The 17970-nt window shown below is 46.4% G+C and overlaps 1 protein-coding gene across 5 annotated transcripts in view; it reads left to right on the top strand.

Moving 5' to 3' along the window:
* Positions 1 to 17970, top strand: part of MYO1B (myosin IB) — a 911317-nt gene that overhangs the window by 835143 nt on the left and 58204 nt on the right. For all 5 annotated transcript variants that reach the window (XM_078680402.1, XM_078680405.1, XM_078680404.1 and 2 more), the window contains one exon: positions 7362 to 7494. In XM_078680402.1, coding sequence (XP_078536528.1) covers positions 7362 to 7494 — 133 coding nt within the window. The remainder of the gene's footprint in view (positions 1 to 7361; positions 7495 to 17970) is intronic.

Consider the following 17970-nt stretch of genomic DNA (forward strand, 5'->3'; position numbering starts at 1 on the left):
TAGCAGGGTGCCTGTCGCCCCATCTAACTAAATACTAAAGGTAGAAAAGTGGAGGAGGACATCTTCGTACAGGCTCCCGGTCTCCCCTCCCCCCGTCAGGAACAAGCAACCCCTGTAGTATAATCAAGAAGCTATCAGAAAACACAGGCAAAACGAAACAGGGAAAGCTGTAAACACCACCCAATCTCCCGTTAGCATATTGGTAGCAAATCCCACATCCATTGAGGCCACGATATCAAACCCTGTCAGTCAATCTCATCCTTGGCCCTTCCGATCTTTCATGCGAACTCCCTCCGCACCGAAGATCTCCATCACTGACATTAAATCCCAATGTTATTTCCTCCGCGACCGTAGTAAAACTGCCAGGGAGGGAAAAGATGGTGTTTCAGTCCGAGAACAGTCCCAACAGGAATCTCTGGGAATGGAGAACCGATTTGTCCTCTCTGTCGGCAGCAATGATAGGCGCAGCGATCTTTTCTGAGCCTCAAGCTCGCAATTATTCATCAGCACACTGACCAAGGGCTTCAATACTTCTTGCTGCACGGGGTCCTCATCCTCCGTTAAGATGTTCATCGTGGGAATCTTAGCTCACTTTAGATCTTGCAATGGAGCAGAGTCCGGTCTCACACGCCCTGTCCCAATTGTACCCGCAATCATTTTGTGGACAATGGCTTCCACATGCGAGTGAAGTGCCCCAATGGCGGACAGTACGGTCCTCAGCGACGGCTCGCACTCCGTCCGACCCATCCCTTCTCGCTCGATATCAAACATGGTCACTTTCCCCAGAGAGCCGTGTCTCTCCCGGGGAACAGGCAAGAACGGAACGGACGGGAGCGGAGGGCGACTTAACGTTTACCACGGCAGCCATCTATACTCCGTTACCACCAGCGAGGACCCCGACCCATCGAACACCGGCGGTGGGCAAACCGGGTCTCCGGGACAGGGTCCTCCGCCCACAGCCTCAGTCGTGCCTTGTCGCCACTCCTTCGATGTTAACCAGACCGAATGACCGCCATCAGAATCTGGCAAAGACAACATCCACAGCGATAGATCGGACCCTGCCTGAGTCCCACGGCCGATGTTGTTCAATTGCAACCCGGCTGGGCCAGTACTGGAGGCCCCGGCTCACAAGCTGGGCTAGGCCGCGAGTTAAAACACGACGTAACTCCGTCAATCAAGCCGGTAGAATTCTCAGGATTGCACCATTAGACTCTGCAACTGTTCATCCACACAGAGGTCGGGCGTAGACTCAGGATATATGACAGGATCATCCGGGCGGAGACGGAGGTCGGTGGAGCCGGGAGCCTAAGCGGCCATCTTGTTTGCTAGCGTAGCTCCTCCCCCGCGCCATATTTAAATTTCCTTGTAAGCACAAGCTTGTGCCATTCCTGGAGTTGCCTGGTGCCTATAGATACATGCACTAGCTTTTAGAGGGATAATACCCGTTTTATTAAATTTATTAGTCTACTTTTCGCACTGTTATTTTAGCCAGTCTTTATTTTACCATTATCCTGTTCACTTGCTGGGGATCCGGCGGTGACAGGTGGGGTTGCTGGAACCCGGCTTGTTTATAATTTCTCCCACCTGTTTCCTGTCCATGGACTCTTACAGGGCAATTCCTCTTTGACACGACCTGCGACAGGCGGGCTATAATTTCACCATGGCAGTGCGACCGTGCAGCGGGCACGCCGCTGGTGCGCTGAAGGCACGCCAAAAGCAAGCCCGTTTGTGCCTGGACTGTGTCATGTTCTAGAAACCCTGGCCAATTCAGTAAATACACAATAATCATTTTAAAAAAGCTTTCAGCCATAGCCTTGATCTAACACAAAAATCATATATTTGCGATAAGTGCCATTTCACATGCAATATCACCAAACGGGAGACCACCTCTCCTGATCACCAGCAAGTAGTGAATTGTACTCTACTAAAATCCCATTCGATTTTAAAGCATAAATATGAGCTTTATGAATATATAGAGTCTTACAGCCCTGATATTACCTTTCTTACTGAGACCAGGGCAGATTCAGCAGCTGGCCCTGATATAAACAGTGCACTACCTGCTAACTACAATATCATGCACCTGGATAGAGTAGGCAAATGGGGTGGAGAATTAGCTCTTATGTTTAAAAGCTCTTTAGATCTGCCTTATCACCCAGAAACTAATTTCCGATTGTGAAGCTCTCTTTAGTAGTAAAATAAATATCCACGGTAGGTTTCATGGGTTATTGGTTTATAGACCTCCAGGTCCTAAAACCTGCTTTTTGGAAGCTCTCAGTGAGTTCTTAGAAGGAAGCGTTCATTTCAGTAATTATTCAGTCTTAGCAGACTTTAACTTCCATTTGGATGTTCCTGACAACACTGATACAAACATCTGCTAGACAATCTCATGTCTTTTGAGCTAAAACAAATGGTCCTCGTCCCTACTTTCTGGGCTGGGCATACTCTGAATGGGATCTTTACAAATCTTTGAGAGTGTCAAATTAGCAATATCCTCCCACTTTCATGGTCCGATCATAAGACAGTTCAGTCTAGTTTTAATATTAATCTCCTGAAAGAGCCATCCAACTCCTCTCCCCAGACCAAATTGGTCAGGTCTTGGGATGAAGTCAAGAGCACTGATCTCATTAAATACCTTGAGACCTCTCAAACATCTCTTTCGTACTCTCCCAACAAGGATGCCTCCCTCTATTGCATATGGCTACAGAAAGCTGCAAACCCCACCTGAGAAAGTCGCTAATCATAGAACTAGACCTTCGGCCCCACTGGTATTCTCCCAAATTGAGAGAACTAAAGAAAAATTGCCAACGGCAAGAGAGGACTTGGGAAACTCGCTATGCCTCAGAGGAAAAACAGAAGTACATATCGTTGATTCAGAAATACAACAACCTGATAATCTCAGAGAAAACTATATACTTCTCTGAGAAAATCAGGTCTGCCTCTAACCATTGAACTCTTCCAAACAGTAAATAGGCTTGTCTCTCATCCTGACTCCTCTTCATCTCCTCACTCGCAACAATTTTGCAATCTTTTTTTCAAAGCAAAGTTGAAACCGTTTTCGAAAATCTTCCTCATAGCATCACGTCTGACCAGAACCCCGCAACCTTTCTGTTTTAATCATAACCCCTTCAGGAATTCCCTACCATTGCCCCATAATTGTTGATTGAGCTCATTAAAGCAACAAGTTCAGAGCTCCCTGGGACACCTGTCCTACTAAAGTACTGCATGATATAGCAGACTGTGTGGTTTCTTCCACGACCATGTTGCTTAACATGTTAAAACATGGCTGCTATCCCACAGAATAGAAAAATACCTCCTAGATATGGTGTCAGTAGTGAACTACCGCCTGATAGCAAGACTCCCTTTTCTTGCTTAGGTGTTAGAGAAACACCTTAACACCACTCTTACCATCTCTTTGGAGGAAAACAGCATTTTAGACATCTCCGAAAGCACATAGTACTGAAACTGCATTGATCTCAGTAACTGAAGAGGCCAGGGCTATTCTAGATCGAGATGACAAGGCTGCGGTGGTCCTTCTGGACCTATCCACAGCCTTTGACATGGTTAGGCATATTATCTTGAACCAGCAACTGAGTGAAATAGGTGTTCAACTCCTCTGCTCCTTCCTAGATGACAGGGAGCAAGCAGTGAACGTAGGAAACTTTAGACCAAAGCCTTTCTCGCTGCCATGCAGTGTTCCGAAGGGCTCAACTTTGAGCCCTACCCTGTTTAAAATATATGTGCCCCTTCTCATGAGCCTTATAGGGTCATTCGGGTTTGTCACTGTGTCCTGCGCCGATGACTCTGAAATTAATGTCCCTATAAACAACAGCATTAATGAGGGGGCCACACGTTTCAGCAACTGCATGACCGCAATCTTCAACTGGATGTCTTCCTGGTGTTCGAAACCTCATTTAGGAGTAGCTTCTGGTGGCCACCAGCTCTTGGCCCTATTCCTACTGCAGTGGTCAAAGCAAGGAATCTTGGAATTATTTTCGATTCCAAGTTTTGTTTTAAGGATCAGACCAGTTCTTTGGCCTCTTCATGCTTCCATTCCTTAAAAGTGTTGATAAAAATACTTCCTTTACTGCCTTCAGGCTTGAAGAATGTAGCCGTCACCTCCCTGGTGCATTCAAAGTTAGGTTATTGTAAGGGTATGTTCATTGAAGCACAACAGGATGTTTTAAATAGACACCAGATGCTGCAAAAAGCAGTAATTCTGGTGCACCAAAGATGTTGAACCCCTTTCTGAAGCTGGGCATGATTTACACTGTCTACCCATCACAAAGTGAATCGCCTTCAAAGCGCTCAGTGCAGTGCACAAATCACTCTACCATACAGGCCCCACTCTGCTTTGAGACAAACTCAGTTGGTACATCCCAAATAGATCTTTGTGTTCGGCTTCAGCTAACAAAATGTTGGTTCCAACCATCTCCAAATCTTCCTGGGGAGATGGAAGCTTTTCCTATGCAACTACCGCCTTTGGAACCATATGCCAGTTAATTTAAGGAATTGGGGAGAGGATGTAGCCTCAGGGCTAGAGTGGTCGACGTGGAAGCTGGGAAAGTGGGTTCGAGTCTCGACAATGATGCTCAAAATCCTGTGATTCTGGGCAAATCACGTAATCTTCCCGTGCCTAACAAAAATGAATGTGTCCTTGTGTAACGAAACTGGTGCTAGGTAAAGCGCTCTGATACCCGATATCTTGTGGTCCTATATAAAACTCTAAAAAAATAAAAATGTAAAACCCTAACCATCTGGCTATTAGAAAGTCACTGACATCCGGGCTGTTTACCTCTGCCTTTTAATCTTCCTATCATTAGTTTCAGTCCTTATTTTATTTATTTATTTTATTTTATGTTCTTGTATCGCGCCTGAATTGCCCCCCGAAGGGGTATCTCCGAGCTTTTGCCTGGTGAAGGAACATAGGATATACAGATTCGTGCTCAGAGGTGACTGAGTGGGGGAGGTGTGTTTTAACTATTAGTGAAAAGATGTGTTTTGAGGGTTTTTCGGAAGGACAGGTGGTTGGTGATTTGTTTTAGTGTCTGGGGGAGAGAGTTCCAGAGAACGGGACCTGTGTGTGCCAGGGCACGACCCCCCTGTCTGGATTTTTTTATTCTTGGTACCTGCAACAGCTGAAGGTTGCTTGAGCGTAGTGATCGCCCAGGGACATAGGGTTGAAAGGTATTAGTCAGGTATTTAGGCCCTGTGCCTATCAGACATTTATGGATGGAGCATAGAATTTTAAATTTAGCGCGTTGCCGCACAGGAAGCCAGTGTAGTTCAGTAAGCAGAGGGCGGGAGGGAGTTCTAGGTGGAACATTAAGAACTAGCCTTGCCGCCGTATTTTGGACTACCTGCAGTTTGTTAAATTGGCCTTCGTTAGTTGATAAAAGGAGGCCATTGCAGTAGTCCAATCTGCTTATAACTAAAGCCTGAACTAAGGTCTTTCTGTGTGTGTCTGGGAGGTATGGGAACACTCTTCTCAGAAGACCAATGGCCCGGAAACATGTACCGGCGACTTGGTTAACATGATCTTTAAATGTAAGGGCTTGGTCGAATAGCACCCCCAAGTTTTTCACGGTCTGTTTCGGAATGGGGACAGGTCCTAGTTCTAGAGGCCACCACTCATCTGACCATAGTTTCCCCGCATCACCAAACAGTAATACTTCTGTTTTGCCAACATTACATTGAAGGCAGTTCTTGGCCATCCACTCTGATACTGCCCTCATTCCATCTGCAAAGGATTGTTTTAAGGCAGGTGTAAAGGTTTTGAAAGGGAACAGAAGTTGGGTGTCGTCGGCGTATGACACCGGGGTGAACCCAAAGGACCTCACTAAGTCGGCCAGGGGGGCCACATACACATTAAATAATGTGGGGCTTAGGCATGAGCCCTGTGGCACTCCCCTGGTGAGCTCCCTAGAGATGGATTTGTGGGAGCCCAACCTGACTTCTTGAGAGCGGCCAGAGAGAAAACTCTCCATCCAGGACAGAGCCGCACCCCCCAATCCCACTTCCCTCAGACGACCGAGAAGCACTTCGTGAGACACCGTATCAAAGGCAGCGGATAAGTCCAACAGCACCAGAATCATAGACCCCCCATCATCCAGTGTCATCCTGATGTTGTTGGTCACTGCTAGGAGGGCTGATTCGGTGCTGTGGTTTGGCCTGAACCCAGATTGTGATTGGTCCAGGCCATCCGTTACCTCACTTTCACTCGAGGTATTGCATTGACGCATATGTTGTGCTTTATAAATTTAATCGAATCTAACGTCACACCGACAAAGCTATGCAGATGAAACACAAACCGGTCGGATAAATGCTGGCAAGGCTCTGAGGGTTTCAGAGCACAGGAACACTGATAAGTTTCGTGTCAATATCCAAAACTGCAAGAATATTGGGGAATAGTACAAAATACAATTGAAGAGATTCAAAACTGATACCCAGATTCCCGGTATAAACACTATTAGGCCTGCCAAACAAGCTTACATCCCCTATACACTTCCATAGGGGTGAAAGGATTACAGCAAAGCAAATGATTTCTAGCCTAATGGGGCGAAACTTAAAGGCTCCAAAAGTGGAAGATTGGAATATATGATTGTGGGTCTTGTTGCGAATGGAAAAAAAGAATAGCCACCTTGATGGGTCTGTGAGACAACTTGGACATGCATTGACCGCCTTTCTTAAATTTCTTATTAACAGGATATAGGAAACTAATGCAGCTATTTGAAAGTACTAAGACTAAAACAACCCAACAGGTCACAAGTAAACTCGAACAATAAGAAAGAAGAAGAAGACTTAGGACACCGAGTGGGACTTGGGGAGGGGGATATTATTAAGTTTTGAATGTTAGTGCTTTCTGTTCCAAGAGAAGAAGTGGACCATTTGTATGAAAGACTCTTTTAAAACTTAAAGATTTAAAACCTAAAAAATGTAGTAGATTAGTGCATCAGGTGCATAATAATTGGTTTTAAGAGGCTGTCAAGGTTGTTTTGTTGCCTGTGAAGACCATTCGTCAATCGCAGCTCAGTGATATGTGCATTGTTTTGGTGCATGTACCAATTCTGAATGACAAACATGACAAACCAGAGGTTAATGCATTGCAAGCGCCTTAGTTTGTCAAAGTCTTTTTGATAACCCAACCACTTATAGCTTGATTTGCTGATAGTGTTTTATTGGTATCAATTGACGATTTTATGAGTTTAATCCAAAATGTCATACACTTTCTAATGGAATCTAAGTTCAATACAATTAACTTGGATCAGTTATTCAAAATAAATATATTTTGTAAATGACATAATTTTCTGTACATTGCCTTTTGTCCTGGTTTTCATAAAGCTTGCCTTTTCTTTCTTCTGCAGCGTTGGACAGCCTTTCCAAGGAGATTACTTAGAAATCAGCAAGAACCCAAAGTACAAGAAACTCACAGATGCACTGGAAGAAAAGAACATTATTGCTGACAACATCTCAAAAATTAACCGGGCTAATGGAAAGGTGAATTTAATTGCTTAACATCCACATTTACCTCCGGGACACTACAGTGTGTGTCAGGTTAGGGAATGGGCTAATTATAAAAATGCAGCACAGAACTACTCAGGAGGGAAATCCTGTCAAACTAGTATTGAATCACCTGTGGCCTTGCTGCTATAGGTATTTTATTGGACTAAACACATTATTCCTTCTATTAAGTAACTGTGTGTAGCGAGTTATCACTTTTATTTGCTGAGTTTTTTATGAATATTTGTCACTTTGAAGCTTTCTATTATTGCCATGTTATCCATTGTGTAATTTGTGTTCTCTTTTTAGCAAAAAACATTTTCTTAGTGAAGGAAATTGGTTTGGTTTTTATGGTTTTTATAGTGTAAAACGTTATTGAACATTTCACCTTACTATAACGTTACGTTAGCCTTTGTTTTTTCAGGGAATTTCCAGTTCTTTTAATCATAAAGTAATATTCTATTACCATTCTTAAAGCTGCCCCCCACCCTCTGCGCATGACCTTCCGCCATGCGTGGCATGGGGTTTGCCACAGAGCCTGGCCTGTGTCCAACCCCATTCTGTCTAAGTTGTTCGTAGGGCCTGTGCCCCCTCCACCATCCCCCCCCCCACCTCCCCGTAGCCAGCCAAACGCAGCTGCGCACTGACGAAGGCCTTGCACTATGGGGGTTGGCCAATGGGCCTGAATTCCAATAAAAAGGGGCAATAATAATTCTGTCATTTCCCTCCACCTATAGTTTCACCATCACCATAGTTAACCATGACCCACCATGTACCACTGAGCATTCAAGACATCTTACAGTCACACCCATCAAAGGTATATTGTGTCAGTACATATATTTGGGGCTTTCAGCAAGTACATAGATAGCGGCAATTCATCTCCAAATTCGTTGTGCCCTGTGCCCCATATCTCTTCAATTTCTTCAGGGCTTCCTCTGCTGGTGTGTCACCCTTCCTGAAGCCACACAAGTTCATGTTGGAGCACCATGACTTTATCATATGTAGTAAGGGAACACCCAATTTCTACACAATATCCCTTCGCATCACTGCCAGGGACACATTAGAAAATAATGCAATTTGTTGAAGCTTTTTAGTCTGGCCGTATCACTCGGGTAATAGTTTTAATTGGCAACTCTGGGGGCTATGTAGTTAACCAAGCAGGTTGTTTAGTAGATGTATCTCATTCACCCAGAACGGCTGTATCTTCTAATCCTGTGACAATTAATTACGAAATGTACCCTTAAGTCCCCTCATCTGAAAGGCTGAGTACATTTCCAAAATGCAGTATTCTGATGCAGTACTTCCAAAGTACATATTTTAAGTGCATGAATCTAAATGGGGCTCTTCTGGACACTTTTTTCTGGTGCATAAATGTTTCTGTCCATTCAACGTGGTCCAGGTCCCCAGAATCTCTATCGCGTTAGCCCTTGGTTTAGTGAGTCAGGTGCCTTGTTTAGTAGCGTTATGTATGTTAGTGAGCAAGGCTTCACTGTGATCTCTTCGGATGGAAGTAAATCCTCTAATATCAAATAGGATGATAACACCTCATCGATTTTCACATCATTTCCTCTACAATGAAAGAACTGTAGAAAATTCTAATTTTAGTGTTAGCAATTCATCAAATAATTGCTGGAATGTGTTAATTTTGTCATACCTCCGTAAATCAAGAGTCCTAGGTAACCCTATCAGGCCCCATCCTTTGAACCCTTCCAGATTCTTGACATCTCTCATCCTGTCTGCTACCTAATTAAGTTTACTATTTCTTGTAATTAGTGAGCGAATTCAACAATATCCTATTTGTGTAACTTGTCTAAATTTTCTAATTTTAGAATTCTTCTACACAGCTTTGTGATAAGTTGTGAAACTGATAAATTGACTACAACATTTATATTTTCTGATCTTTTGTTGTCGAAGGTTGATCGAAAATAGTTACATGCTGCTCCCTGCATTCCACCTGCTTCCTGTATCCCAGATATACAACTTTCGTAGTTTGTCCAAAAAGTCTGAGACCCAGGAATGTCTACGGCAGTTAACTTGTATGAATCACACTACATTTTCCTACTCTTACTTCATCATATTTACATTCCATAAAATAAATTACTTTTCCTGCCAGTGGCAAATGATCTAGCATCCTGCATTCCCACACTTCTTGTGAAAAACATGGTACTCCACTACGGGGTGAAACGGCAACCGTGGCATGCACATTTTTTACATGGACCATTTTCAGATTAGGTTGACATGTGGGCAGGTTATAGGCATTTTACACATTTGAAACCTAGAATCCCAGGGGAATCCAGGGAGGTGTAATTGGTTGACCTCATCACTATCTGCAAATGTCAAAACATCACTAACTAACATGTTTCGTCACATTCAAATGCTTTAAAACACTCACATTTTCTGCCACCCACAGGGAAGGTGAAATGCAGATGATGGGTGAAGTTCAAAAAGAGAGCTGTTGAAAGGCATAGTTTTCCATTGTAACATAAATGATCACTGCATCCCTGAGAAAATATAGGTTTCCTAAAGAGGAGTTATTTGTGGTGGAGTGGACTGTTGGACTAATTCGGTGCATTGTCCTTCGGACTAGCAACCTTTGAAGGTGAATCACTTTCAGTTTGCACAGAAAGCTCCAGCAAGACTCCTTTGTGGTTCTCAAAGTGGATCACCAATTTCTCATCATCTTACTAGGCTTCACTGGCTTCCTGTTATCACCAAAACAGTTGTAGGATCCTCTGCCAGGTTTCAGAACTATTAAAAACTGTGACCCTCTATCTACAGAAGACGTTTGTTTCCTAACTTTCACTGAGAACTATATGCTCTTCTTCAGCCACACTTCTCACTGTGCCTGCTCAGTGCTTTTTTTGAGGGGGAAGTTTTATGTAGCATGAACTAGACCCGAAAGTATCAGAGCACTTTACATGAGTACCAGTTGCGTTAGACTGACACATTCATTTTTTTAGGCATGAGGAGATTAAGTGATTTGCCCAGAATCACAGGATGTTGAGCATCCCTGCCAAGACTCGAACCTGAGTCCCCAGGTCCGAGGATGACCGCTCTAGCCGTTAGGCCAAATCCTCTTCCCATTTTCCTTATTAGGAGCTAAAAACTGGAACTTGCTTCTTTCTTTCAGTAGCCAAACTCATTTTCCCAGCGTAAAAACTGACTTTTCTTTGAGTAAGAGCTTGCAGTTGTAGTTCTATTCTTGCAGTGCTAGGACTGTTTAACAGGTAATTGTACACATGACAAGCAATAGCAATGAACGCTTTGGGAGCTCAGATAAGGATGCAGCCATTTATGAAAGGCATGTATTGGGTAAGTTCAAATATGTAAGAGGGTAAATCTCCTTGAAGTGATGGTCTTAGTGTTTTCTTGAATTACTGGAGTATTAGAACATCTGTCCAATTAATGTGGATGCTATTAAAGGTCCTGGGTGTGTAAATGGAGAATGTTGGTCTTCTGTTTTTTTTTTCCTCGTACCACTTTTGTTCTCCAGTGTGGTGATCTTGCGCTTGGTGTGGTGGTGTCCACCAGCGGTTGTTGGTTTCGGATGAATGCTCTTGACTGATTACTAGCCTTTTGAATTCCTCTGCAATTCCAGACTGTTTATTTTTTATTTATTTTAGCGATTTGTACAGCGCATGGTGACCCGAGGGCATCCCCGCGCTAAAATCTTGAAGGCGAACCTGAGGGCAGACAGGGGGGAAATTTTTATTTAGGGAACAGTATCGTTTTCAATTTCTTCCTGAACCGCAGGTGATTGGATTCCAGTCGGAGGGTACGGGGGAGGGCGTTCCATCTCGTGGAGGCATTGATCGAGAAGCGGCGGCCACCTGAGCGTGTCTTCCTATGCCTGGGGACGTTGGCCAGATTCTCATTTTCCGAGCGGAGGGACCTGGAGACTTTGTAAGGGGTAACCAGGTTTCTTAAGATGTTTGGGCCGGAACCGTTAAGCAGCTTATGTGCAGTGCAGAGGGTCTTGAAATCGACCCTTTGGCGGATAGGAAGCCAGTGGAGGTCCTGGATTGCATGCCTGGCTGATGCTCTGGAGGGGAGATTCCAGAGTAGCCGGGCGGCTGCGTTCTGCGTTCGCTGGAGTTTGGTGAGGGTAGATTCTGGTGCTCCGAGGTATATCATGTTACAGTAGTCCAGCCTTGCGAGTACCAGGCCCTGTACTAGGAGTTTCCTGGATAGTGGCGGGAGAAGTGGAAGGATCTTCCTGATGGAGCGCATTAGGCCAAAGCAGGTCCCTGCTGTCTTGGTGGCTTGAGTCTTCAGTGACAGCTCGGGCTCTAGCCAGACTCCTAGGGTTTTGATTTCCTGTTTCGGGGTGGGGATTTCTCCGAAAACGTCTGGCCAGACCGAGGGAGGGATGGTGGACCACTGCTTGCCCAGAAGCATGACCTCAGTCTTGGACCCATTTAATTTGAGTGCTGACTCGCACATCCAGGTGTGTATGTTTTTAAGGCAGTTTTGGAGATTGTCCGGGTGTTTGTCCAATTGGGAAAGTGAGACGACTAGTTGGGTGTCGTCGGCGTAGCTTACTATTCTAATCCCAAAGGGGGTGACAACGTCTTCAAGGGGGGCCATGTAGACATTAAATAAGGTTGGACTTAATGAGGACCCCTGGGGGACTCCGCTCGTGAGGGGGAGGGTGGCAGAGTGGAATTCGCCATCCCACACCTGGTACGATCGCCCTGAGAGGAAGGACTCTATCCACTTGAGCGCTGAGTTTGCAATCCCTGCAGCAGCTAGCCGATGGAGAAGGACACGATGGTTGACTGTGTCGAAGGCTGCGCTTAGGTCCAGGAGGATCACTGCCACTGATCCTCCTGAATCCAGGATGCATCTCGCCTCCTCGATGACAGCGAGGAGGGCGGAGTCCGTGCCATGACCTGGACGGAAACCCGTCTGGGACTGCCGTAAGATGTTATTGGCTTCCAGGTAACATGACAATTGGCCATTGACCAGTTTCTCAGCCATCTTACTGGTACCAGGGAGGAGAGAAATAGGTCTGTAGTTCGCCATGTCGGCTGGGTCAAGCTGGGGTTTTTTAAGGAGTGCCTTAACAATTGCACATTTCCAGCTGGGGGGGACCGAGCCTTGGGAGAGTGATGTATTTATGAGCTCCGTAATTGTGGGTACTACGACTGGGGCAATAGTTTTGAGGAATCTGATCGGGACGGGGTCTAACGGGGATCCACTTTTCATTTTGGTTAAGGTGGATTCTACCTCGTCTCTAGTTACTGCTTTGAAGGAGGTGAGCTGAGGAAGCGTGCTATTTACTGCGTAGTTAGCGAAACCCTCGTCATTCGAGTTGTTGGGTAGGCTGGGAGGGGGCAGAGATGTTAAGATGCGGTCGATTTTGGCGTTGAAGTAGTTGGCCAGCTCATTACTTCTGTCCACAGGCGTAGTGTTAGATGAGAGTGGGACAGATTTTTTCAGTAGCTCTTTAACGATGAGATATGATTCCCTTGCCGAATTAGTAGCGTTTTTAATCCTAGTATCATAATGAGAGGCTTTGGCGATTTTTAGGGAACCTTTGTATAGTCTCACCGTTTGTTGATACTCCACTTTACTTGCGTGCTGCCAGTCTTTTCTCCATGTCCGTTCAGCTTTTTTACATTGTTTGCGAAGGACCCGGAGTTCCGGAGTATACCATGGAGCGGATCCTAGTTTATAGTTCTTATTTTCCCGAGTTTTTATTGGGAGAATGGAGTCAAGGGAGGTGGTAATCCAGGTTCTGAATTTACTGTCCGCGGTGGTCGGGTCTTCCGAGGGAGTCGGGATCGATAAATTCAGTGTTTTGGTCCAGTCCTCAGGGGATAGTCTGGCCCATGCTCTATCTTTAATGTAGGTGGTGGGTTTGTGGAGTTTCTTGGCTACTCCTAGAATGCGGAAAGGGACCATGAAATGGTCCGTCCATGGTAGGGGAAGGGACTTAGTGACTTGAAGAGTGGTGTCATTCGTAAATACTGGATCAAGCAGATGGCCTTTAGTGTGCGTGGCACCAGAATTAGCTAGATAGAGGCCAAATGTTGCCAGTTCTCCAATCAATTCAGCCGCTCCTGTATCTGTGGGGTCATCGAAATGGATGTTAAGATCCCCTATTATGGAGAAGTTGGGGGTGGAGTGGGCTTGCGATGCGATAGTCTCAAGGAGCGCTCTAGTGAAAGAGCTCATATTGCCGGGGGGGCGGTAGATTAGGAGTCCCACAAGCGTGTGGGTTGGACCTACGTGGATGGAAAATTGGAGGCTTTCAGAGTCCGTGATCTGGGCGTCGTGGATTCTGCAGGTAAGGTGGTCCCGGTAGATGATCGCCAGGCCTCCTCCTCTACCCAAAGGGCGGGGCTGGGATTGAACCAGAAAACCTGGGGGGGTAGCCAGGATGACGTCTGAGTCCGAGTGGTTTGTAATCCATGTTTCTGAGAGGAACAGGATATCGAGCTCATGATCCTCAATAAGATGGTTGATTAGCAACGCATGTCTGGGGAGAGAGCGGCAGTTCAGGGTGGCTAGTTTGAGAGCTGTGGGCAAAGTATGTCGGCAGGGGAGCTTGAGCTGGACAGGGCGGCAGCGAGTACATGTATTGTATGGGCCTTCCGGATCATAGATATAGTTACATGTAATATCAATAGGGGGTCTAAGACTAAGGAGGTCACGGCGTGAATAGCTTACCCCAAGGGCTGTCTGGTCCGGCAGGGGTTCTGGCCCTAGGCCCGGCTGGGCGCGGACGGGCGCAGACGGGCTTGCCTTAGGTGCGCCTTCGGCGCGCAAACGGCGCTCCCGCTGCGCTCGTCCGCTGCGCTTCCGGTGGCAGCACATGATGTAGGGGTCAGGGGGGCGTGGCCTTCAGGGGGCGTGGCCTAAGTTCTCGCCGGCTTGGCGTTTGAGGCAGGGGAAAGTTAAACAGCGAGTGAGCGCTAGGTCCGCTGCTCGCTGAAATTCCCAGTGCAGGTGAGTGCCCTGGCGCTTGTTAGCGCGTGGTGAGTTAAAATACAGATTATTCAGTGACACAAAAAGCAATTTTTAAAACCTCCCGGCTTCCGCCTCAGGAGTGCGCGATCGTGAGATTGAAGGTCGCTTGTAAGCAGCGCCTTAAATACAGCGTCAGGGGGGCGTGGCCTTCAGGGGGCGTGGCCTAAGTTCTCGCCGGCTTGGCGTTTGAGGCAGGGGAAAGTTAAACAGCGAGTGAGCGCTAGGTCCGCTGCTCGCTGAAATTCCCAGTGCAGGTGAGTGCCCTGGCGCTTGTTAGCGCGTGGTGAGTTAAAATACAGATTATTCAGTGACACAAAAAGCAATTTTTAAAACCTCCCGGCTTCCGCCTCAGGAGTGCGCGATCGTGAGATTGAAGGTCGCTTGTAAGCAGCGCCTTAAATACAGCGTCAGGGGGGCGTGGCCTTCAGGGGGCGTGGCCTAAGTTCTCGCCGGCTTGGCGTTTGAGGCAGGGGAAAGTTAAACAGCGAGTGAGCGCTAGGTCCGCTGCTCGCTGAAATTCCCAGTGCAGGTGAGTGCCCTGGCGCTTGTTAGCGCGTGGTGAGTTAAAATACAGATTATTCAGTGACACAAAAAGCAATTTTTAAAACCTCCCGGCTTCCGCCTCAGGAGTGCGCGATCGTGAGATTGAAGGTCGCTTGTAAGCAGCGCCTTAAATACAGCGTCAGGGGGGCGTGGCCTTCAGGGGGCGTGGCCTAAGTTCTCGCCGGCTTGGCGTTTGAGGCAGGGGAAAGTTAAACAGCGAGTGAGCGCTAGGTCCGCTGCTCGCTGAAATTCCCAGTGCAGGTGAGTGCCCTGGCGCTTGTTAGCGCGTGGTGAGTTAAAATACAGATTATTCAGTGACACAAAAAGCAATTTTTAAAACCTCCCGGCTTCCGCCTCAGGAGTGCGCGATCGTGAGATTGAAGGTCGCTTGTAAGCAGCGCCTTAAATACAGCGTCAGGGGGGCGTGGCCTTCAGGGGGCGTGGCCTAAGTTCTCGCCGGCTTGGCGTTTGAGGCAGGGGAAAGTTAAACAGCGAGTGAGCGCTAGGTCCGCTGCTCGCTGAAATTCCCAGTGCAGGTGAGTGCCCTGGCGCTTGTTAGCGCGTGGTGAGTTAAAATACAGATTATTCAGTGACACAAAAAGCAATTTTTAAAACCTCCCGGCTTCCGCCTCAGGAGTGCGCGATCGTGAGATTGAAGGTCGCTTGTAAGCAGCGCCTTAAACACAGCGTCAGGGGGGCGTGGCCTTCAGGGGGCGTGGCCTAAGTTCTCGCCGGCTTGGCGTTTGAGGCAGGGGAAAGTTAAACAGCGAGTGAGCGCTAGGTCCGCTGCTCGCTGAAATTCCCAGTGCAGGTGAGTGCCCTGGCGCTTGTTAGCGCGTGGTGAGTTAAAATACAGATTATTCAGTGACACAAAAAGCAATTTTTAAAACCTCCCGGCTTCCGCCTCAGGAGTGCGCGATGTATTGGATAAAGTCTTCCAGCAATTGCTCCTGCGTGCCTGAAGGTAGCACCGTCCAACTCCACAGTAGTGTGATCCCAGAAGAGCGGCACCCCCTCTGTATTCTGATTTCAATTCCTTTTTTTCTGGCACTCTTTGATGCGTATCCAGAACTCTACTACGGATTTTGTTTAATCTTCACCGATTTCCCAATTGCCTTTTTTGATCACAGTGTGCTATTGATGTCTCCCACAAACACTACATGTGTCAAACACCACCTACAGGTAGCACATGTCTATTATGAATCCACTTAATATCCGCCTTTGGTGTCGTGGATCGAAGCACCATTCATGCTCAAAATGTTCCCTTATGTGCTCAAGTGCAATCAAGGAGCAGGAGACGAAGTTGCATGTCATGGAGCAAAAGAAACAAGGCCAGTATAGCTCCAAGTCACTGGCATTTTGCTGCTCCAAGTCTCAGTCCCTGTCCTCAGGTAAGCGTAAGATGAAGTCTAAGGACCAATCTTGGCACAAACACAAGAAGTCCAGATGGGATTCATCCTCTCCCAGTTCTTCTCGCTTCAGAAACGTATTGTGCAGTTGGCACTCAGAGGTCTGACTCTACACCAGTCAACCAACTCGGACTCTATTAATCAGGTCGAGACCTTCTAGGAGGCAATAATGAAGCTTTTCCACAGGGCTCCATCAACCTACCAGTGCCACTCGTCTTCTGCAGATATGATCTTTCCTGGTGCAGACTGACCCCATTACGCCTTCACCTTCACCAGTGGAAGAGGTGTCGCGCAGCGGCCAGGTCAGCTAACTCCAGAGCTTGGGGCTCACGGTTCGATCCCCAGCAGCAGGTTAGCCCAGCACCATGTGACTCTGGGCAATAGCGCACTTAATCTTCCTGAGGGCCCCCATAGCCTTGACACCCTTATGGGTAATTGTTTGCACTTTACAAATCCCGGTATTTCATTTAATTTCATTTCACCTGGCCTCTCACTGGTACCAGGCCATGCCTCCTCTACACTGAAGGCCCACATGGTTTCCAGCAAGCTCCAGTTCAGAATGGACCATGATATTGGATCTTGGGCTCAATTAAGCTTGATCTCGGCAAAGGTCTTCTTATGCGATTACTAAGGCACAAGCAGTGATATTAGAGGACTCTCTGCCAATGCCTCTGCACCAATATATCCAACTGCTTGAGGCTTTATTCGGCTCAGACTCTGTTGCCATACAGATCTTGCAGAATGTTCCACATGACGGGGATGTTGAGGAGGGGGGCAATTTGTTGTTCTTCTCTATAGTATTGATGATGTATTTTGACCTCTAAATGCTAGTGAGAGGCAATTATTCTTTATTGCTTTATTAATTCAAATCATTACAATATAAATAATTACCAAGAATTGTAGACCACACAAAAAAATCTGCCGCTGATAGTGATAATTTCGACTAAAATACCGTAACAGTAAGATGGAGAAAATAGCAATCGAGTCTAAAGCGGGGAGTGCTAATAGATAAAATGTAAACAGGATCTGAAATCATGCTCTTCCCTCATTATACACAAGCTGAAATACTTCGGGTTGAACTAATTCGGTATTTAGTGCAAACATGATTAAAACAAGCTATAAATGGCCATGATAGCTCTATGGGGATGACCAGCAGATACCATCTGTGTTTTTTTGGGCCAGAAAGTAAAGTGCTAATGCCAATCAAGTAACCCACTGTGCAGTATCCCATATACCCTGGGTCTGTATTTTAAATGCTACTAGTGGGCCTGCAGAACTGATGGTGTCAACCACATAAGTAGACTTTCAAACCTGTCTCAGGCCTGCCACTGTAGTGCCTGTGTGTGCCTGTGTGTGTGTCTGTTTACTGCCACTTCGACTTGACATTGAAAACTACTTGCCAAACCTTAAACTCCCCTTTTATTACATATATGACACCCCTAATGTAGGCCCCTAAGGGCAGGGTGCTACACCAGTAAAAGGTAGGACGTGTACCTATGTGCTTTACACGTCCTGGTAGTGACAAACACCCAAATTAGTTTTTTTA

The sequence above is a fragment of the Lissotriton helveticus genome, chromosome 3_1, assembly GCF_964261635.1.
Source record: "Lissotriton helveticus chromosome 3_1, aLisHel1.1, whole genome shotgun sequence".
NCBI classification, from domain to species: Eukaryota; Metazoa; Chordata; class Amphibia; order Caudata; family Salamandridae; genus Lissotriton; species Lissotriton helveticus.